This window comes from Lynx canadensis, chromosome B2 (genome assembly GCF_007474595.2).
Source record: "Lynx canadensis isolate LIC74 chromosome B2, mLynCan4.pri.v2, whole genome shotgun sequence".
In the NCBI taxonomy this organism is placed as follows: domain Eukaryota; kingdom Metazoa; phylum Chordata; class Mammalia; order Carnivora; family Felidae; genus Lynx; species Lynx canadensis.
The window spans coordinates 106,916,467-106,936,931 of record NC_044307.1 but is presented as its reverse complement, the minus strand read 5'-3'; the positions used below and the strand labels follow the sequence as shown (position 1 = coordinate 106,936,931).

Here is a 20,465-nt window from a genome sequence, read left to right as displayed (position 1 = left end):
TCCTTGATCAAATCCAACAGAGAAAGAGAAATCTCTCCCCCTCACCATCAAATGTAAGTACTTCCTTTCAATATGATTGAGCCAACCTGGGACCTATGCCTGCCCGAAGACTGACGACAATATGCCAGCTCCCGAGTCCAGAAGAATGCCAAGAACTAGTTGGCTTATCAGAACCATCTGGGGCAAAAATGGATGCAGTAGTGATGGAACCAACAAGAGACTACGGAGGACAAAATATGCAATACCAAGGACAGAAGCAAAAGACTACACTTATTTCCACGTAACACAACTATATTTCTCTTTCTATTTGCAATGGCTCCCGAAGATGTCACATGTAAATACTCCATATTCCTTTTGGATGTGTGGTTGTATTTCTTCTTGCTGACACTAGCTTCTCTTCAAGTTAATCATGTTCTTCTGCCAACACGCTTATGTTGAGTCAGCATTTAACAGTTAGAGGTTTATTGCTTACAGCAGCTAGAGAAACTGCTTCACTCAACCCTGCACAGAGGCAATACAAATGGTATCAAAAATGTAAGCCAAATGACTTCATTACTCTTCTTTATGTACGCACATCTTCGATAATGTCATAAAGCAGAAGTTTCATCACCCCATAGTGGATAAAACATCCCATCTTAGTGATGCAACAAAGGCTGGAAAGAGGAAAAGAAAGGCTGTTACAGGTAGTAACCTTCCAGCCCTGTATTGCTCTCCAGTGTGTCACATTTGTGTGTTCTGGGGCAGAAATTTAAAAGCCAACTTAGATAACTGACACTTTTAGAAAAAATACTACACTAATTTCCATTCTATTCCAGGGCAGATAACTTATCAAGTTATCCTGAGTCCCCCTTTGCAGGGTTTGTCTAAATACACTGAGGTAACAAAGAATTCTTTGGTTGGAACTCTAATCTAGCACACAAGATATTTAACTTAACTATGTGGGCTCTTTGCCCCGAGGACACAGCACATATGAACCACTCTTGAAATGACTGGACTGTCATTTTATTCTGAGGTATCAGCAGACAAAGAAGAAAGGCAATATATATATATATATATACCCATATATATATATTTAAATATACATATAGATACATATATTTTCTAATATATTATATATTATTATATATAATACAAACATATATATAGCTATATATATACATATGTAAATATATGTGTGTGTGTGTGTGTGTGTGTGTATATATATATATATTATATAGCTTTAAAAATAAACTTCATTTGATTTGTCACAAGGTTTTGGGTTTTATTGTCATGTATAACCATGCACCAAAAGAGTTGTACTGGGATTTAGTGACCATGGATTTCAAATGACCTGTCAAAATTCTCATAGCTGTTGCATAGATACATTCTCATATCTCATAGATACATGCATTTATTGACCAGTATGCCTCTGAAAATCTGGGAAGGTGATGTTTGATCTCACCGGTGGAGAGCACTGGACATATTCCAAAGGCAGCAAAGTTGATCTCCTCCAACCAAAAATACTTATAGCTCTCTAGTGGTACAACTTCCCACACTATAAAAAACCCAACCAGACCTTCTCTCATGTCCCATGTCCCATGTTCCAAAGACGCCTTCAAGCAATGTTCCCACCCTTCCTTGTGACTGATTTCAGCTCTTAAGGGAAAAGCAGTCTAACTGATTGACTAAAATAATAACTGATTAACTAGATTAAAATATGCTTGAGAGCAGAGACCTAACCTTATGTGTTTGCATCTCCGAACCACACTTAGGACTTTGTTTTCCTTGCAGCAGACATGCAAAGGATATAAATCTAATCTTGTTTAATTTTCCCAGGGTGATGTATTTGAAGAAGAAATTTATCTCAAATTAATTTCTGACTGGTAGGAATTGCTTAGGAAAATATTTAGGACCAGGCATAAGAAATGTCGTTCTCCTATCTCCTGGCTTACTTTGAGCTAGGACTTCTAACTACCATATAACCCTCTTACCATTCCTTCCCCAGACCACTGAAAATACACCATTAATTCATCAAACAATTATTATCAACATATATTAAATTCAAGGAGTATGTGGAGCACAGAGCGGAAAGCACTAAACCAGCCAGGCATGGGCTCTACTACTCTCATGTAGTTTTCTTGGTAATCGGTTCCTTCTTTCCCATTTTTCACCAGGCTTTATACCTGCCGGTAATGATAATAATAATAAAATAAGTTTGAGTAGGACTTTCTCTATGTCAGATGCTGTTCTAAGTGCACGAGATAGATAGATAGATGGATAGATAGATAGATAGACAGATAGCTGTATACATCTATGTATATAGATATAAAATCTTTTAGTCCTCAACACAACTTGTGAGCAGGAAAGAAACTGAGGTCTCTGAGATCAGAGCGCTAAGATACTGAAATAAGCAAGTAGCCCTCTTCTCAATTTCTGCTGTCTATAACAAGCTTTAAGTGACTTCTGTTTTTATTTCTACAACTGATTATCCCAACGGAAATTTCTTGGCAGATGGAATTGAAAATTTTACGGAAACAGTGGGTAGATAGACACGTATGTTGAGTTTTAAAGTATGAGTAGGACTTAGGCAGTGCACTTCAGTATTTTCCTAACTCTGGAACCACTCAAATTATCTCTCTATACTTTTTTATATCCCCTACTTCTCCATAGATCAATTTGAAAAAAACTAAAACTAAAATTCATTGAGTACCTACTCTGTGCCAGGCACTACCACATACATTATTTGAGAAACTAAAAATTAGAGAACATAAAATAATACCTCTCTTGAAAGGGCTTCTAGCAGGTCATTTGCCCCTTCATTCAACAAATATTTATTGAGCACTTAACTTTATGCCAGGTTCTATGTAAGATGTTGGGTAGAGAACACCCTCATAGATTTAACCGCTGGGAGGGTTCAGACACATAAAGAATGTAGACCGTAAATGATATAAAATAGCCTGTAACTGGAATGAGGCATCTAACCCAGACTTGGGGGTTGGGGGGTGGATGTCAAGGTCTTCAGATGCATAGGTGCCTTTGTGTTTTGGTTGAAGAATAGTTATGTCTCATAAACAAGCTTCTATGTCACAGCCTTTTTTTTTTTAATAGAAAGAGAAAGAGCACAAGTAGGAGAGGGGCAGAGGGAGAGAGAATCCCAACCAAGCAGGCTTCACACTCAGTGCAGAACCTACTGCTCTTTGCACTCAGAGCTCGATCCCATGACCCTGGGAACCCTGGGAACATGACCTGAACCGAAATCAAGAATCGGATGCTCAACCGACTGAGCCACCCAGGTGCCCCTCTCTTTAGATTGTAGTGTATAGCTAGCCTATAGCTCTGCCTGGTAGTGACTCAAAACTGAGGATCAGGTTTTTATGATTCCATTCATCGCTTTACTTTATTCATTTCCTAAGATCAAAACAGCTCCAGAGAGAAAGTTAGTAATTCACCAAAATGGAGATTTTGACATGGAATGAGGGTGACTTTGATTCATTAATATGTCATACGTCTTCTGTGGCTTTTTTCCTTTGTTCACTTGCTAACATTTCCCTCAGAGGGGCCAGGAATCAACATTCTATGCCTCATGAAGCCAATTACTTTAATGGTTAAAATAGCAGAGCAATATTAGAAATGCAAGGCCAATTCTCTGCAAGGCTTCCCTCCCACCCTGTATCCGTTTTCTTATGTGTTTCACTTTAAAAATCCTTTGTGTCAAGGCGTCTGGGGGGCTCAGTTGGCTAAGCCTCTGATTTCACTCAGGTCTTCATCTCACAGTTAGTTCATGAGTTCGAGCCCTGCATTGGGCTCTGCACTGACAGCGTTGAGACTGCTTCAGATCCTGTCTCCCTCTCTCCCCCCCCCCACCCACGTTGCGCTCTCTCTCTCTCTCTCTCTCTTTCTCTCTCTCTCTCAAAAATAAACATTAAAAAAAACCTTTAAAAATCCTTTGCTCCTTGTATGTCTTATCTTTCCCAACCACCATTTGGAAGAGTTTGTGGGAGAGTCTATCAACCTGTGGAAATTCGTTTTTTAGAAAAAGAGTGCACTATACATTCCGGCCCTTTACCCGCTTCTCCAGCTGCAACCAAAAAGGAAGAGAACCTTCAGGTTCCTAACGCCAATGAACTGCTTTGTAATTGTGACAGAGGGAAACAGGTGATGACAATCCGATAAAAAAATTTTTTTTGTTGCTGTATCTCAACAGCCAAACAAACTGCAGCCCTGGGGCACCAGCCCATACTGCATTCGTTCCCATTTGCATACTTTGCATAACCACCATTTTCTTTAACAAACTGATATCCAAAACGAACGATCTGATATTCATTGCTATAAATGCTTGAAACAGTGCTTTTCTTCTGTCATCGTTGAAGGCAGACTCTCAGGTTGCAATTAATTTGGGGGCTAGGGAAGTAATAATTATGGCCTCTTTGAATTGGACACAAATGAGTTCATTTATCAGCATTTGAGTTGCAAATGACTGATCTTCCAAAACCAGTGCAAGCAAGCACCTCATTGTCTATAATACTTGATAGGATCAAGAACACCAAGCTTTCACTAGGGAAGGTCAATCCAAGATGCATGTATCCCATTAGGAGCAGGAAATTAACAGGAAGCGTCAAGGAAAGAAGGATTTTTTTTAAAGGACAAGAAGAAGGAAGAGGACAAGGAGGAGGAGGAGAAGGTAAATTTTTGCCTCAAAAACACAAATCACACAAACTGTTAGAATCAGAGTAGGGAAAAAAAGGTAAAATTTTAAAGTCAAGTCACTAGACTCATTATCACCTGGAGCTGAAGTGTAATAAAACCATCTATGACTCAGGGAAATGTGGGATAGGTGGGGAAGAATCCTTATGGGGTGGCTGTTCTATAGGTACATTCACACTTTCAGATATAGCTAGTTCATAGGTAATTCCACACTGAATATTTTTATTTTCTTAGTCGATACCAATTCAGTATGGTTCCAAAATAAAAATAAAACATGTTAAAAATAAAACATTCTTCTTGAACCAACTCTGAGCCAAAAAAAGTATGGTGAGGAAATCTAAGAGCTGTTTTCAAATAAGGAAGACAAATGGAAAACTATCATCTACCAATCAGTTGTGTGTGTGTGTGTGTGCATGTGTGTGTGTGTGCGTGTCAGAAAAAAAAACAGAGCAAAACAGACAGATGGATAGACAAAGATTGATTACAAATAATATCTAATATACATTATTTGGTAAATAATATATATACTGTACTATATTAAATATTTATATATCCCAGAAAGATTCAGAAAGGAAAAGTAGCAAAGATAACAGGGTCAAGATACCACGGATTGATCATCTTCATTTCATTGGTCTGTCTTATCTAGGGACTCATATTTCCAGAGACAACAACCCTAGACATCATGATGAAATCTAGAGGCAGCCTTAAGGGGTGACTCCACCAGTAGACGGGGTCAGTACAAGTATACACACAATCTTTATAAATACTGTGTTCTTGCTATGCAAAGTCAGCTTCAAGACAAGTTCCCTGACCCTGCTTCCAACCCCTCCCCACTAGCAACTCTGGAGCCATCCCCGAATGAAGTAACAAGACCATGAATTTCATTCCAGCACTCATTGGGTGATGGTGGTAGTTTTTGTTTGGTTGGTTGTGTAATGTTTCAGACTTACTCCGTAACTAGCTACAAACTACCTTGACTATTTTCTTTCTTTTTTTTTTTTTTTTTAACGTTTACTTATTTTTGAGACAGAGAGAGACAGAGCATGAACGGGGGAGGGTCAGAGAGAGAGGGAGACACAGAATCTGAAACAGGCTCCAGGCTCTGAGCGGTCAGCACAGAGCCTGACGCGGGGCTCGAACTCACGGACCGCGAGATCATGACCTGAGCCGAAGTCGGACGCTTAACCGACTGAGCCACCCAGGCGCCCCACCTTGACTATTTTCAAGGACAGATCACCTCCTGTTGACTGGCTTGAGTGCATTCACCAAACTTGGCAGTACTGGAGGGACAACAGTTAATTTTGTGAAGCTGTAAATATCCTTCCTAGCTCTCTGGGACTGCACACACCCTCCAGAACAGATCTCCCCACCCTTCCTCTGTCCTCCCACACACACCTCCCCCCCACCTCACAGCCTCCGTGTTTTCAAGCAGTCGAGGGACCCTGGGATTTTCCAAGGCCCCTCACCACCCACAGGCGTTCAGAGCAGTCTGTAAGGCTATCTGTTGAGGAAAGGGCCCTCTCTGAGAGCACAGTGTTTCTTCTGCCCACAGCAGGATACAGATAGGGACAGAGACTCCAGCCATCCCCGGGAACCCAGTGTCACAAAGAGCTCCTCTGATCCGGCTGGCATCTGGGCTTCCCCTCATTAGCACATTAAAGCTGCTCTGTCCTTTCCCTCTGAGCCGCTCTGTCTGTCCCACTGCCGGCCTCTATGGAGCCTTTTAGGCCCACGCTCATTTTGAAACCTCCCCAGTTCAAGAGGCACTAACCCTTCCCGAAAGCCTGTCAAACTCCGTCACAAACCACAGGTACTTTCGAAGCACTACTGCTGGGAGGGGAGCAATCAGGCAGCAGCACGTACACCTTCTGCCAAATTAGTCTTCCCAGGGAGAGGCTTTCTGGGAAAAAAAATCAAAACCAGGGGCACCTGGGTGGCTCAGTCGGTTAAGCACCCGACTTGATTTCCGCTCAGGTCATGATCTGTTGGTTCATGAGCTCGAGCCCCACATCAGGCTCTGCACTGACAGCTCAGAGTCTAGAGCCTGCTTTAAACTCTTGTGTCTTCCTCTCTCTCTGCCCCTCCCCCTTACTTGTTCTCCCTCTCTCTCCCCCACCCCACAAAAAAATAAATATTTAAAAAACAAAAAACAAAATTAATAGTATCTAGCTTTCAAAACTGGAGTACATTGAAGCAAACAGACTCCTGCCTTGTTCACAGATGGGCGAGTTCCCCCTCAGATTCTGATTGACAAGGCTGACAAAACGACCAGGCCAGCGCAGGGCCTGCACCCAAGTCCTCTGTGGGCTGAGTCAGCATTTATCACAGGCCTGAAGACAGCGCAAAGCCCCAAAACCCGGCTCTCCTTTGAATTTTGTGACCAGGATAACAATTGCATTGTGTTTGGCAGCTGTCCAAGCCCGCACCCAGATGTCATTTCAGTTAAAAATCCCCAAAATGCAATGGGAAATGAAAGGCTAGGATTATTTTAACTGGTTTACAAATGAGAAAATTGAGGCACCCAAAACTTAAGTCAGTTGCCTGCGAGAACATATCAATCACATTCTGAAGGGGACACCATCACACCAATGGCCCAGACACAATATCTTTAAGTGACTTTCAATTCCCTCTTCTGTCTCTCACACGCTATTCTCAAATGTCATGAGGACCCAAATCCTACGGAGCTCCCCCAAAATATGCCCCATACCAATATCCTGACTTCTTCATAGCTGAGTTCACTGATGGTTCTTGCTTGCCAGGTCACTCAGGCCCATACCTGTTTCTGAGTTAGCCCTTTCTAAGGCAACATCTTTCTGCCCATCACACCCCCTCCACCCCATCCCTACCACAAATGTCAAATAAACTCACAGCACTGTCCTTCAATCCTGTTACACTTCTTTCATGTATTTCCTTTCTGACTCTTCAAAATGACTGTTTCCCGGTTTCCTCTGCACAAATGTCCTACACCCTGTCCCCAGCACCCAGCTCCTTCATCCTCAACCGATATCCTTGCCTCAGAGCTCTCAGAGAGAGAGAGAGAAGCCACCAGCCAGGAACTTTTAGTCCCACCACCAAATCTACCAAATCACCTTCATTTACACCCACAGGCTGTGGCTCCCCTCTTGTATCACGGAGAATGTCTGGTTCTTCTCAAAGGCCCACCTTTCCCCCTTCCTTTGGATCCCACCATCTTAGCCTTCTCACGGCTTTTCCCTCCTTCCATTATCCCATTCCTTCCCACAGACGCAATTTTTCCCCTTTCCACTAGATCATTCCCATCAGCACACAGACCTTTTGCATTATCTCCTCCATTCAAAGACTCTCCTCCCCTTGCTCCTCATTAGGGCAAAATGTCTCACAAGTCATGTTTTGAAGCCCCCATCTCACATTCCCTGTCCAGCCATTCCATCCAGGCTCCCAGCTGCACCACCACTCTGAACCTGTGCCTTTCATGGCCCCCAAGGTTCTCACGTCACCAGGCCATGTCTCTGCCCTTCCCTTAATACTTCAACACAGTGCACTGCTTATTTCCTCCTTCTCAAAACAAGTCCTTCCCTTGGCTTCTGAACCATACTCTCTTTTTTTTTTTTCAACGTTTTTTATTTATTTTTGGGACAGAGAGAAACAGAGCATGAACGGGTGAGGGGCAGAGAGAGAGGGAGACACAGAATCGGAAACAGGCTCCAGGCTCCGAGCCATCAGCCCAGAGCCTGACGCGGGGCTCGAACTCACAGACCGCGAGATCGTGACCTGGCTGAAGTCGGACGCTTAACCGACTGCGCCACCCAGGCGCCCCTAAACCATACTCTCTTGTTTCCCCTCCTACTTCAGACCCCAGTTCCTGAGCTGGGACCTCCTCCTCTGTTTGACCCACACGTTGATGCACTGCCCAGATTGACCTTGGGACCCCTGTTGTCCTCTGTCTACACTGTGTCTCCAGATGATCTCCTCTAGGACCACCCCAGTGACTCCCACATCAAATCCCCAGCCCTTGATTTCTCCCAAGAATCCTAGACTCCAGCAGTCCTTGAACATTTCCACTAGACATTTCTAACTGAACTCGCCACAGTAAATTCCCAACTTTCTCCCCACAAATATGTTCCTCTCCTTGCCTTTGCCATCTTAGACAATAGCACCTTCATTCACCCAATTTCTCAAGGCCCCAACACTAGAATTTTCTTTTTATTCTTTACCCTCAGCAGCCTCATCAAATCACTCACCAGTCCCATGGACTCCGTCTCCTCATGCAAATCACTCCAAAACACGATCATTTCTCTTTACCTGCATTGCTACCCTCCAGTCCAAGCCTCCAACATCTCTTCCCTCCAGTAACCACTTATCTCTCCCACAATCCATTCCCCAACAGCAGCTAGAATGGTCTTTTCAAAACTCTACCAGATTACTCCTTTGCTGAATACCTTCCAGTTGCTTCACAGCCCACTTAGAATAAAACCCAAGCTCGTCTCCTGGCCTCTGAGGTCCTAAAAGATCTTACACCTCCGTTCCTTGTGAGCTCCTCCCCGCCCCTGCTCACTTCCATCTTGCACTTCAGTCTCCCTCTTTTTTAGTACCTTATGCCTGCTTGTCTCATCTTACCATCTCTGCTGGAGCACACTTCCTCCTGACCCTCAGTTGGCCAGTTCCTCCTGGTCATGCCAATCCTAGCTTCAATGTCACCAGGGAGAAACAGGCCTGTTCTGACCACTCAAATGAAAGTAGCACCCAGTGCCTCTCTGTCACATCACTCCGCTTGAATTCTCTGCGTGGTATTTAGCACAATTAGACATCTTTCTTAGTATCGTTCATTGCCTGTACTAACTTGAATGCTGTCACCATGAAAATGAAGGTATTTTAGGTCTTGTTCCTTGCAGTATTCCCAATATCCAGATGATGCCTCTTACCTGGTTCAGTAATTCTTTGTTGAATGGCTAAATAGCTCCTAGCCTGAGCTCCTCAGAGCTCGAAGTGAAGCCATACCAGTGGTTCTGCCACTTATGCTGAGCTGTGATGTAACCCTGACCCTCCCTTCTGCCATTCAGACCTAGAATGTGCTCTCTTTAACTTCACCATCCCTGAAAGGTAGCACTCTCCACTTATAAACCCATTCCACAGAACTGGGATGCTATCTCTTTTCACTTCTAAAAGCTACTCTGCTTAACATTTAAGGTGGGAGCCTCAAGCCAGGCTGTTGGGTTGAGTCCCTGATACTTAATGTAGCTCTTATCAGACCTAATCAACTGCCTCCATATCACCAGCTGGGACATACAGATTTCCAAGGCCATGACTAGCACCAGCCTAATGCTACCATTAATACCTGATTAGATGCACTTCCAGACTCACTGTTGAATCCAGACTCACCATTGATCCCTCTTAGATCAACTGGTCCCCACCCAGTATCCAAGGGACCAGTTGATATTGGATATCAATACTGGATATTGGATATTGGGTGGGGACCAGTACCTCTCAGACTATCTACTGTAAGATATCAATTGCTTCTTTCAATTCATTGCAGGCAATACTTTTGTAAAATGCAATTTAAAAAGCCAACTACTAGAAAAATAAAATGGCAAAAAACAAAAACTTACCAAAATACATGACCCCATTTTTAATATTAGAAGGAAAGGCATAAAAGTTCTGTCAGATTGCTATAGATATTTCTAAATGCTTACTCTTGATTTCTGTTCATATCACATTCTGGTTTGTGCAGTTTCTGAATCAGCACAGGTCCCGTGACCACACTTTGAGTAGCTGGCTGCTGGCCTCCTGGCTGTATGTCTCTTCTGCCCTGGTGAACATATCTCTTCTTTGAGGCAACTTTCAAATAACCGTTCATGAAACAAGTATTAAATGCCCACAATGGTGTAGGCACTGTTGAGTGCTTTCTCCAAAATAATCTAATCCTCCTCTTCCTGATCTTGGTCCAGATTCTGTCCAAATCATAGCACTTCCTTCTCCCCATCCCCATCCCATTTAGACTCCTTTCTCCTCTCCCCTATATGGCTATAGTAGCCCCTAACTTGTCCCACACACCCCAGTCCTTCCTCTCTCCATCTGTCCTACAGATATGGTTCAGAATATCATGTTTAAGCACATCTCTGATCATATCCTTTCTCTGCTCAATAACCTGCAATAGTAATAGCCCACAGAATGAAGTCTTAATTCCTTATCAAAGCACCCAAGGGTGTCCATTATCTGTCTCCAGCCTATAATTCTCACCTTACTTCACTCCACTGCCTTTTTTACCTCCACATAATATTGTCAAACTGGACACTTAATCCTCTTCTGATCTTACCCCATATTTGGTTTCATCCTTTCTACCATCCCCCTTCTTACACATCTTCCTTTGGTTTCCATACAACACCCAGTGCTCATCCCAACAGGTGCCCTCTTCAATGCCCATCACCCACTTCCCCTCTCCCCCACAGCCATCAACCCTCAGTTTGTTCTCAGTATTTAAGAGTCTCTTATGGTTTGCCTCCCTCCCTCTCTGTAACTTTTTTTTCCCCTTCCCCTCCCCCATGGTCTTCTGATAAGTGAAATAAGTCAGGCAGAGAAAGATGTTTTCACTAATATGTGGATCCACATGTTCCTTTCCTACCCATGTGCTATGGATTAGAACATTTATGTCCCCACAAAGTTCATGAATTGAAGCCCTAATTCCCAATGTGATGATATTTGGAGGTGGGATCTTCTGAAGGTAATTAGATTCAGATGAGGTCACAAGGGTGGAGTCCCCATAATTGAGTTAGTAGCCTTATAAAAAGAGATGGGAGAAAGATCTCTCTGTTGCTGTACCAATTAAAGATATGAGAACATGGCTGTCTGCAAGTCAAGAAGGCCCCACCAGACACCAAATCTGCTGGTACTCTGACCTCAGACTTCCCAGCCTCCAGAACTGTAAGAAGTAAATGTCTGTTGTTTAAGCCACCTAGTCTACAGTATCTCGTTAAAGCAGCCCTCGGTAAGACGTTATCTCTCAATGCCAAGAGAAAATGCCATCCTTGAACCTTCCTTCCCTGTCTCCAGTCTAGTGTGGTGTCTCTTTCCTCTGTAGTCTTATAAAAGCACCTAGCTGTGTGACTACAAAAATTGGTTTCCCTGCCTATAAAAGGATGATAATAAGCACTTTTGTCATAAGAATAACACATGATATAGTTTATAATATAAAATGCTTACTTTATAATGTAAAATGTAAGAATTGGGTCCACTGTCTAAATGCTAATTTTAACTCAAACACTGCATCAAATTATATAATAAAGCATGCTGTCTTTCCACCAACTCATCCTCATGCTATTGTCATATTCTAAGCTTCTCTTACCTGCAATGCATGAAATATGTCCAAGCTCCCTCAAAGCTGTATATGCACTTGTCAGAATGTTAATACTGTCAGAAAAGTCTGTTTTCTTGATTTATGTGGCAATGACCTTTGATAGGCTCACTTGCAATGACAGGATGCGTTTCAAATCTGTTCTCCTTTTTCTCCTAACATTCTGAATGGCTATGTCTCCTTTTTTCTTTAAGTCCTAAGTGAAACAAATTGTACTGTGTTCATCAAGAAAGATATACCCTCTGGACTCTGTGTACACTTCAAGTAATTTTATTATGGGTTCGGTCTTCCTCTTGAGTAGTTTGCCTACAGGTGAAACAGCTAACTTATGGGGCTTTTTTGTACACCTCTGTTAGATCAGCTTGAAAATCTAATCATTTTGAGAGGTGATGTATGTTATCATTATTTCTACTTTACTTAAATTGTCCCCTTGGTAAATTATATTGAAAGGGTAATAACAGTCAGAAACTCTACCAACAGCACCCAAGAGTCCTCTTTAGCCTATACTTGTCTAGTTCACTACATTGATCCTGAAGTGCCCAACGTATAGGAAGAACTCAATAAATATCATTGAATGAATGAGTGAATGAATGAATGAATGAATGAGAAACTAGTAAAAAATTTCTCTTATACAATGGATCAGTACTTTTTGTATCTCAAAGTCAAGAATAATCAGGAATTGTAGCCCTGTCATTCTAAATCTGGACATAATTAGATTGATTTGTTTTTTAAAATCCTTAACTTGTTTTTTCAGTCATAGTAGGTTTCCCTAATGAATTTGTTTAAAATGGAAAGAATTAGTGGAACATAACAACAGAAGTTGCAAAATGGTATTTAAGGTATTTTTTTTAACCATCACAGAGTCACACACATAAAGTTTCTTAAGAGAAAGTTTAGAATTAAATCCAATAGAAAACAATACTTAAAAATTTTTAATAATAGTATTCCTAAACAAGTTACATTCATGTTGCCACTGACTGAAGCCTGACATTTTTCTAAGAAAACACTTTCTAAGATGTATTTACTTTTATTGTTTTCCTTGGCATTTCCTATGAAATTTCTTCTTAACTACTGCACATTCAAGTAGTCCCTGTATAAGGTCAAAATGACAGAATGAGAAGTGTAATATGGAATGCATACTGAGCAACTTATTTATAGGACTCCAGTATCTAGACATTTGGAGGCATACAATTAGACATTATGCATAAAAACTCAGGTTACAGATTATAATGATTCACTCTCAGTAGCAAAACACATGCCACATTATCCAGTTAGAATAATGTTTTGTCACGTAGATGTCCTCCAAAAAAGAGGTCAGCACACAATAAGTGATTAAGAACAAATAAACATAGAAAACAATCAACTGAGTATAAAAGCAACCAATGGAATAAGAGAAAATATTTGTAAACCATATATCTAATAAGGGGTTAATATCCGGAATATACAAAGAACTCCTACAATTCAACAACTTAAAAACTCCAAACAATTCAATTTAAAAATGAGCAAAGGCTGTAAATGGACATTTCTCCAAAGAAGACATACAAATGGCCAACAAGCATATGAAAAACTGTTCAATATCACTAATCATTAGGGAAACGCAAATCAAAACCACAGCGAGATGCCACTTCACACCCATTAGGATGACCACAATAAAAAAATAAATAAATAAAATAAAATAAATCACCAAAAGTAACAAGTGTTGGCAAGGATGTGGAGAAATTGGAACTCTTATACATTGTGAGTGAAGATGTAAAATGGTGCCACTGCTATGAAAGACAGTATAGAGTTTCCTCCAAAAAATAAAAATGGAATCACCATATGATCCAGCAATCCCACTTCTGGGTACATATCCCAAAAAATTGAACGAGGCATCTTGAAGATATATTTTCACATTCATGTTCATTGAAGGGATGAAAGAAGGATGGAAGAAGCAACCTAAATGTCCATCAACAGACAAATAGATAAAGAAAATGTGGTATATACATACAACGGAATGTTAGCCTAAAAAAGGTAGGAAATCCTCGTATGATACAACATGGGTGAACCTTGAGGACATTATGCTAAGTGAACTAAGCCAGTCATAAAAAGGCAAATACTGCATGATTTCATTTATATGAGGTATCCAAAACAGTCAAACTCTCAGAAACAAAAGGTAGAATTGTGGTTGCCATGGTCAGCGCAGAAGAAGAAACGGGAAGTTGTTTAATGGGTTCAGGTTCAGTTTTGCAAGCTGATAAAATTCTAGACATGGGTTGCATGACAATGTGCATACAAATAACACTACTATACTGTACAGTTAGAAGTGGTTAAGAGGGTAAATTTTATGTCATGTGCTTTGGCCACTAAAAACAAAGAATAAATGAATGTGTACTTGTATGTGTTCATGCCACAGTCAGGAAATATGCCAAATATTTGTGAGGTATTTTTCCATGTGACTACTGGAGTTTAATTTCCTAAGCATACTTTTTTTTAGAAACATAATCAAGAATTAATGTGTTTGAAAATGTACAGTGAATGCTCATTGGCCTGAGCTCAAATGAGTGAGAAAGCTAAACCAAAACCGTGTGGTGGTATTCTCACATTCTGCATTCTACTTTTACGAGAAATAGCAGTTAAATAATAAATTAGCTCTTGCATTAAGTAACTTTAGAACTATATGGGCAGCCAACTCATCTTCCTATATCATCTACACAGACATCAGGGCACAATAAAAACAGGCTTCTATTATGATGGCCCTGAAACATCTTGAGATGGTAAACACTCAAAGGAAAATTACACAAAGATACGTCCATTTTCTTACACATTAATTACTTGGAAATGTATCATCTCTATCCCAAGTAAGCCAAATATTCCTTCATTATAAACATTCATTTCTCCAAGCCCTGTGTATAAAAAATAAGTACACAGGATGATCTTTTATTTTCATAATTTTGTCCTTTAGTTAAAAATAAATGCATCCTGGGGCACCTGGACAGCTCAGTCAGTTAAGCATCTGACTCTTGATTTCAGCTCATGAATGATCTCATGGTTCTTGGGATCAAGCTCAGCATGGAGCCCGCTTGGGACTGTCTCTCTCCCTCTCTCTCTGCCCCCCACCTCTCTCTCTCGCAGAAATAAATAAGTAAACTGAAAAACATAAATGCATCCTTTGACATCCTTTCTTTCAGTAAGACTACTGATCTCCGAAATGTCTGTTTTTAATCACACCACCCAGTTCCATTTGGAATAATCGTGTATAAAATTATCCTCATTACAAGTTGGTCTTCCCCTTTCATTTTGACATCTGTTAGAAGAAGTAGCTTGAGGAAGAGCTTCACTATTCAATTTTTCAACAAGAGCCTTCCAACTTAATAAAAAAGGATCATCTAAATTATAATATCTGTCTTCCTCAACTGTACCTAATACGTGGTTCAAGCATAACTCTGTTCCTTGGCAGTCATTCTTTTGGTTCACTGTGTTCTGTCCACCTTATATAAGGAGTCAGAAATGCTATACACATATTGTTCCATCTTATATGGTAACTTCCCACGTGGACTTGGTTTTACTTAAGCTTGTCACCAATTCTCTTATACATCCTCTTTAACAATTCTTGGTTTTCAACTCAAAATTTTTTTTAGAAATTTTGAAATTAGTAGTACAAATCAAAATGTAAGTTGGAAATCAGTTAGTTCCAAATCAAATAAATGGATGACCCAGCATCACACTAGTGGATCCATTCTAATGATTAAACATGCCCACTACAAGACTCAAAAAGGCAGAAACCCTTTTATAACTTGAGACAAGGCAATGAATCTCTTATGGGGAAGAAAGTGGGTCAAAACTAGAAATTCACAGTTATTTTTGTTAAGATTTGAAAATAATATTTAACTGGGAAATATAAATAAAACCACACACATGAAAACACAAAACAAGCTATTACTCATTTTTCACAAACATTTCATTAAGTAATCATTTTAGAGGAGAAAATCTTCAGATACTATATAGACCAGTACCCATTCCTTTATCTTTCTTAGAAACTACCAGTATCAGCAGTTTTTGTGTGAGGGTCACCAACCATTACCCTTGAAGTGTTTTTTTTTTCTTTTTTGTCATATCTTGCTTGCTCGTGACAGAGTAATAAATACTATTCTGCGCTAAGAAATAAATGAGGAAGAGTAAGCCTTATTTTTTCCTTGCTGGAACCAACACATTATTTTAAGTCTTTGGGAATTAAAGAAGCAACAGTTATCTCCGCATAAGAATCACCTTGGATTTCTAGCATTCCACTGCCAAAACAATTTTGAACACTATGGGGAGAAGAATGTGACACATCCCATTAACCGGTTTAAAAAAAATGATCTATCACCTCCTCTCTCACCAAAATCTTGGTACTACTGGATTCTAATCTAACTGCTTTACAGAAAGTGAGTGATCAGTGAGATGCCCCAACTGTCGCATACAAAATGCGGCAATCCAATTCTACAAGCCCATAAAGAAAGGGGAAAGAATGAGTAACTATACTGAGGAAAGTCATAGGGTATAGTATAATGTCAGGCAGATTTCATTAAGGTAACACTATATTTTCATTTTATGCTTCTTGAGAGCAAGTACCTTTACTTCATTATTAATCAGTACTTTTCCCTTTACCTATCCCTCGGTAGATATAGATAGCATATGTGTTTGCATTTCTTCCTCTGAGTTGGCAGGTGGTTATTGTTATAGACTGCCACCGGTGGCAGGCAAATCACCAGGTTTACATTGCTCATAGTCTAACACTCCCCATCTCACTGCACCATCCTCAGTCTGTCAGCACTGCCCCTTTGGCCCAATCGGAGGCTAAGGACTAACAGTGGTGCAATGTCCCATTCTGTCACTGAAGAGACTCCTGGCCAGCTCACAGCAATAGGATGCTGCCAACCATATATCTGCATGCCAAAAGTTGAAGGGATATTTTTTTTTATATTGGCTCCAAACATCCAGATTTGCAACCTCACTTTCTGCTAGCAGCTAAGTTGCTGCGTGCCAGAAGTAAATGAAAAAAAAAAAGCAACTGAAACCCAAAGGACAGTTAGTTGACAGGGCAATAGAGGTGAAGGATACAGAAGTATCAAGGAAAAAGGAAGAGCAAAAGAAGGAGAAGAAAAAGAAGGGGAAAAATGATTTTAAGTTTTGAGAAAATGAACAAAGATGCTTGTGATACGGTCCCAGTGGGCCAGTCTGATAGCCATTACTGACTGATTCAACATACTTGGAGGGTTCAAACCAAAGGGGAGCCACACCTGAGTGCTGGCATAAGATCTTTAAAATTCCACTTTCCTCCCACATTGTAACTCTTAGAGCCCAGTCACTCAGCCACTACCAATGCTGTCTCCTGTTGACATAATCATGGTACAGAAGCCAAGCTCATCAGCATGCTAATGAAATTATTCCACCGAGATTTTTACATTTAATCTGATTTTTTTTCAGTCTCCATACCAGATGCTCCTTCTCAAAAGAAATATTTTCTTCTTGTCTCTTTACGGATAAGGAAAGACCATGAGCTCAATGCAAAATATGATATTGGAAGTTCTGAAGAATTCTGAAAGACAATTAAATGAGTTGAAGCGGAAAGGCTATAACCCTGGAGTCCCATTCACAGATGTACCTGCAATGATATATCATTGACCCCACCTTCCAATCTAAATTCTTCCTCTATAAATCAGGAATCGTTCAACTCATGTCATACAGATCACCGACAGCTTAGTAAAACACATAGTTCTACTCATGGTATACGACTTCACTTTATTCGCTTGTGATGCTCCCACTGACCCACCTCAGACCACAAAATGAATTCGTGTAGAGCTTTAAACTCGCGCAAGTGTTTTCTCTTCGGTATTATCTCAAGACAAGGGAGGTAAGACACGTATTATAAAATACATTTTACACATGCAGAAACCGAGACCCAGGGAGATGCGCAGCTCTGCCCCCGAGCCACGTGGCTGGTTACTGGCTGCGAAATGGTGACAACCAAGTCTCCTCAGTGATCTTTTTATTCTGGACTCTAAGAGTCATTGAATATCAAGAAATAACTTGCACGGAATCAATAATAACTTATAATCAAGCAAAGATAAATGAATGATTGCATCAGCTTTTGCCAGAGTGATGAGGGATATTAATATTTAATAGATTCTGCTTAAAATAAAGATCCAATGCCTGGGCATTTACAATTCAAAAAAAAAACCCCACAGGTATTTATGAAGAATAGGAAACCTACATAATATGTACTCAGCCAGCATCTTCTTGCTTTATTCTATTCACTGTCTTTTGAATGTGATATTTGGAAGGTGTTATCCTAAGCTACAACTCGACGGAAAGTAAAGGCGGGACTTTCTATTACCAACTCTTGTCTCACTTCAGAGTGAATTTCTTCTTGTTTGCTAATAAATGGAAACATATTGAAGTCCCACAAGTAAGCCAATATATACGTTAAGTAAGCCAATATATACCCCGTTCACAAGGGACTCAAATGGTTTGGGACTTGTTACACCTGAATTAAACCCTACTCCTAAAATAAGGAGAGCTTTCAAGCTTTGATTTCTGTACATATTTGGTGCCCCCACTAGAGCTTTAAGCCCCATAAAGGTCTACGTGAACTCCCCATAGCTCTATGGGGAGTCTCCGCTACCCGAAGCAGTGCCACACGGAAACCTGTATGAACAGCGCGACCTTTAGAGTTACCCATGCAGATGCCTCAAAAAAGCACACACGCACTCAAATAAAAACACACAAAACAAATTCTCTGATTTTTTTAAGTGTCAGTTCTTCAACCATTTCAAGTTACTTAAGTAGAAAAAGTCCCCTTCACATCACAGTTGAGTCAGGACGCCAGGGGCCCCATCTTCACGTCAACGCGGTTCTCAACCTAAAACGCCTCGCCCTTGATCCCTCCACTGCGCAGATTCCAGCACTGGAGGCGCCGGCGATAGGCGCTCGCCTCCTCTGGCTTTCGCCCGCTTTAGAATAACCCGGCTCCTCCAGCTCCCACCCTTCTCGCAACATTTTTGCACTTTGCGTGGGTCTGATCCAGGCCTCTAGCCTCGGGTTCCCTGGTCCCAGCTTGGAGGAGTCGGAGCGGCAACGGGAGAAGTGGATCCCCCGCCTGCCCGCCCCGGCTGTTGCCGCGAACCCCTCCCCCCTCCCCCCTCCCCGCCCTGTGGAGGTCGGAGACGTCCTGCCGGGGCGGGCGACAGCGCGAGGCCGGCGACTTCCTCGCCTTCCCCGCAGCCCCGCGCCTTCCCGCCTCCGTCCGGGCCACCCTCGGTTCCCTCTTGTCCCCTGGGTGCAAAGCTGGGGTTCAGTGAGCAAGAGGAGTGAGCGACACGCGTGTGCGAGGGTGTGAGCGCAGACACACAGCAGCCAAGCAGCAAACCCCGCCTCTCCCCGAACTCCCGCCTCGGACCAGCCGGCAGCCCGGGCGCCCCGGGGCTCCCGGCTCTGGGACAAAGCTGCCACGGCCTCCCCGCAGGAGCGGGGCGCGTCGTCGCCAGCTCTCCTCAGCCTCCCTCGGCCGCGACTCAGTCCCAAGGGGCCGCCGGGGGTCCGGGGGAGACCCGGGGCCGGGCTCCCGCAGCCCTCGCCCCGCGCCCCCGCCGCCGCTCACCTGTTCAGCACTTTGCGGATCCTCTGGCGCACGCCAGCCCGGGAGGAGGCGGACAGGCTGCCGCCGCCACCGCCGCCGCCGCTGCCCTCGGCCGGCAGGTTCTCGATGGTGGTCACCACATGGTTCGGCGGGGCTGGCGGCGGCGGCTGCAGCTGCTGCTGCGGCGGCTCGGGGGGGATCATCGCGGCAGAGGCGGCGGCGCGGCGGCGATCAGAACGCAGCCGGGCGCATCGTGCGCCGGCTCCGGGCCCGGGAACGCGCAGAGGACCTGGCCGGGCGGCCGCGGCCCGGGGAGGCGGCGCTGCCTGCGAAGCGGCGAAGCGGGGAGGCACCCGCGGCTACGGCCGCCGCCGCCCAGCCCGCCACTCACTCCTCTCCAGTCCCGGTGCGCGCCCCCTCGCTCCGCCGCCGCCGCCGCCTCCCGGCCCGGCTCTTCCCGAGCCGCGTCCCCAAGTCCTGGCACGCCCCGCGAAGTGGCCGGGAAGGGGGTCGCGCGCCGCCGCCGAGCTGCCCGTCGGCTCAGGAGACCTCCACGGAGAGAGGGGATGAGGGTCCGGGCTTCGCCTTCTCTCCCGGCGCCCAGTTCGTCTCTGGGCGAGCGGCAGCAGTAGTGCTAGCGCCGCCTCAGCCTGTCCCCCGCTCGCTCGGAAAGCTGCCGTCTGTGTCTCACGGAGTGAAAGACCGAGAGTGAACCCGGAGAGCCGGGCGGGGGCGCCGCGGCGGCGGTGGCGGCTGCGGCGGCGAAGGGGGGCCGGGGCGGGGACACGCGCGCTCCATCTTCGCCAGAGGGCGCTCGGGAGGCGCCTCATTGCCCCGACCCTCCTCACCCGGGTCCAC

At 43.2% G+C, this 20,465-nt stretch overlaps 1 protein-coding gene across 1 annotated transcript in view; it reads right to left on the bottom strand.

Annotated features, from left to right (window-relative positions):
- Positions 1 to 19,810, bottom strand: part of SLC35F1 (solute carrier family 35 member F1) — a 407,965-nt gene extending 388,155 nt beyond the window's left edge. The window contains exon 1 of the mRNA XM_030316237.1: positions 19,629 to 19,810. Within this exon, the coding sequence (XP_030172097.1) occupies positions 19,629 to 19,810 (182 nt within the window). The remainder of the gene's footprint in view (positions 1 to 19,628) is intronic.
- Between the last annotated feature and the right edge of the window lie 655 nt (positions 19,811 to 20,465).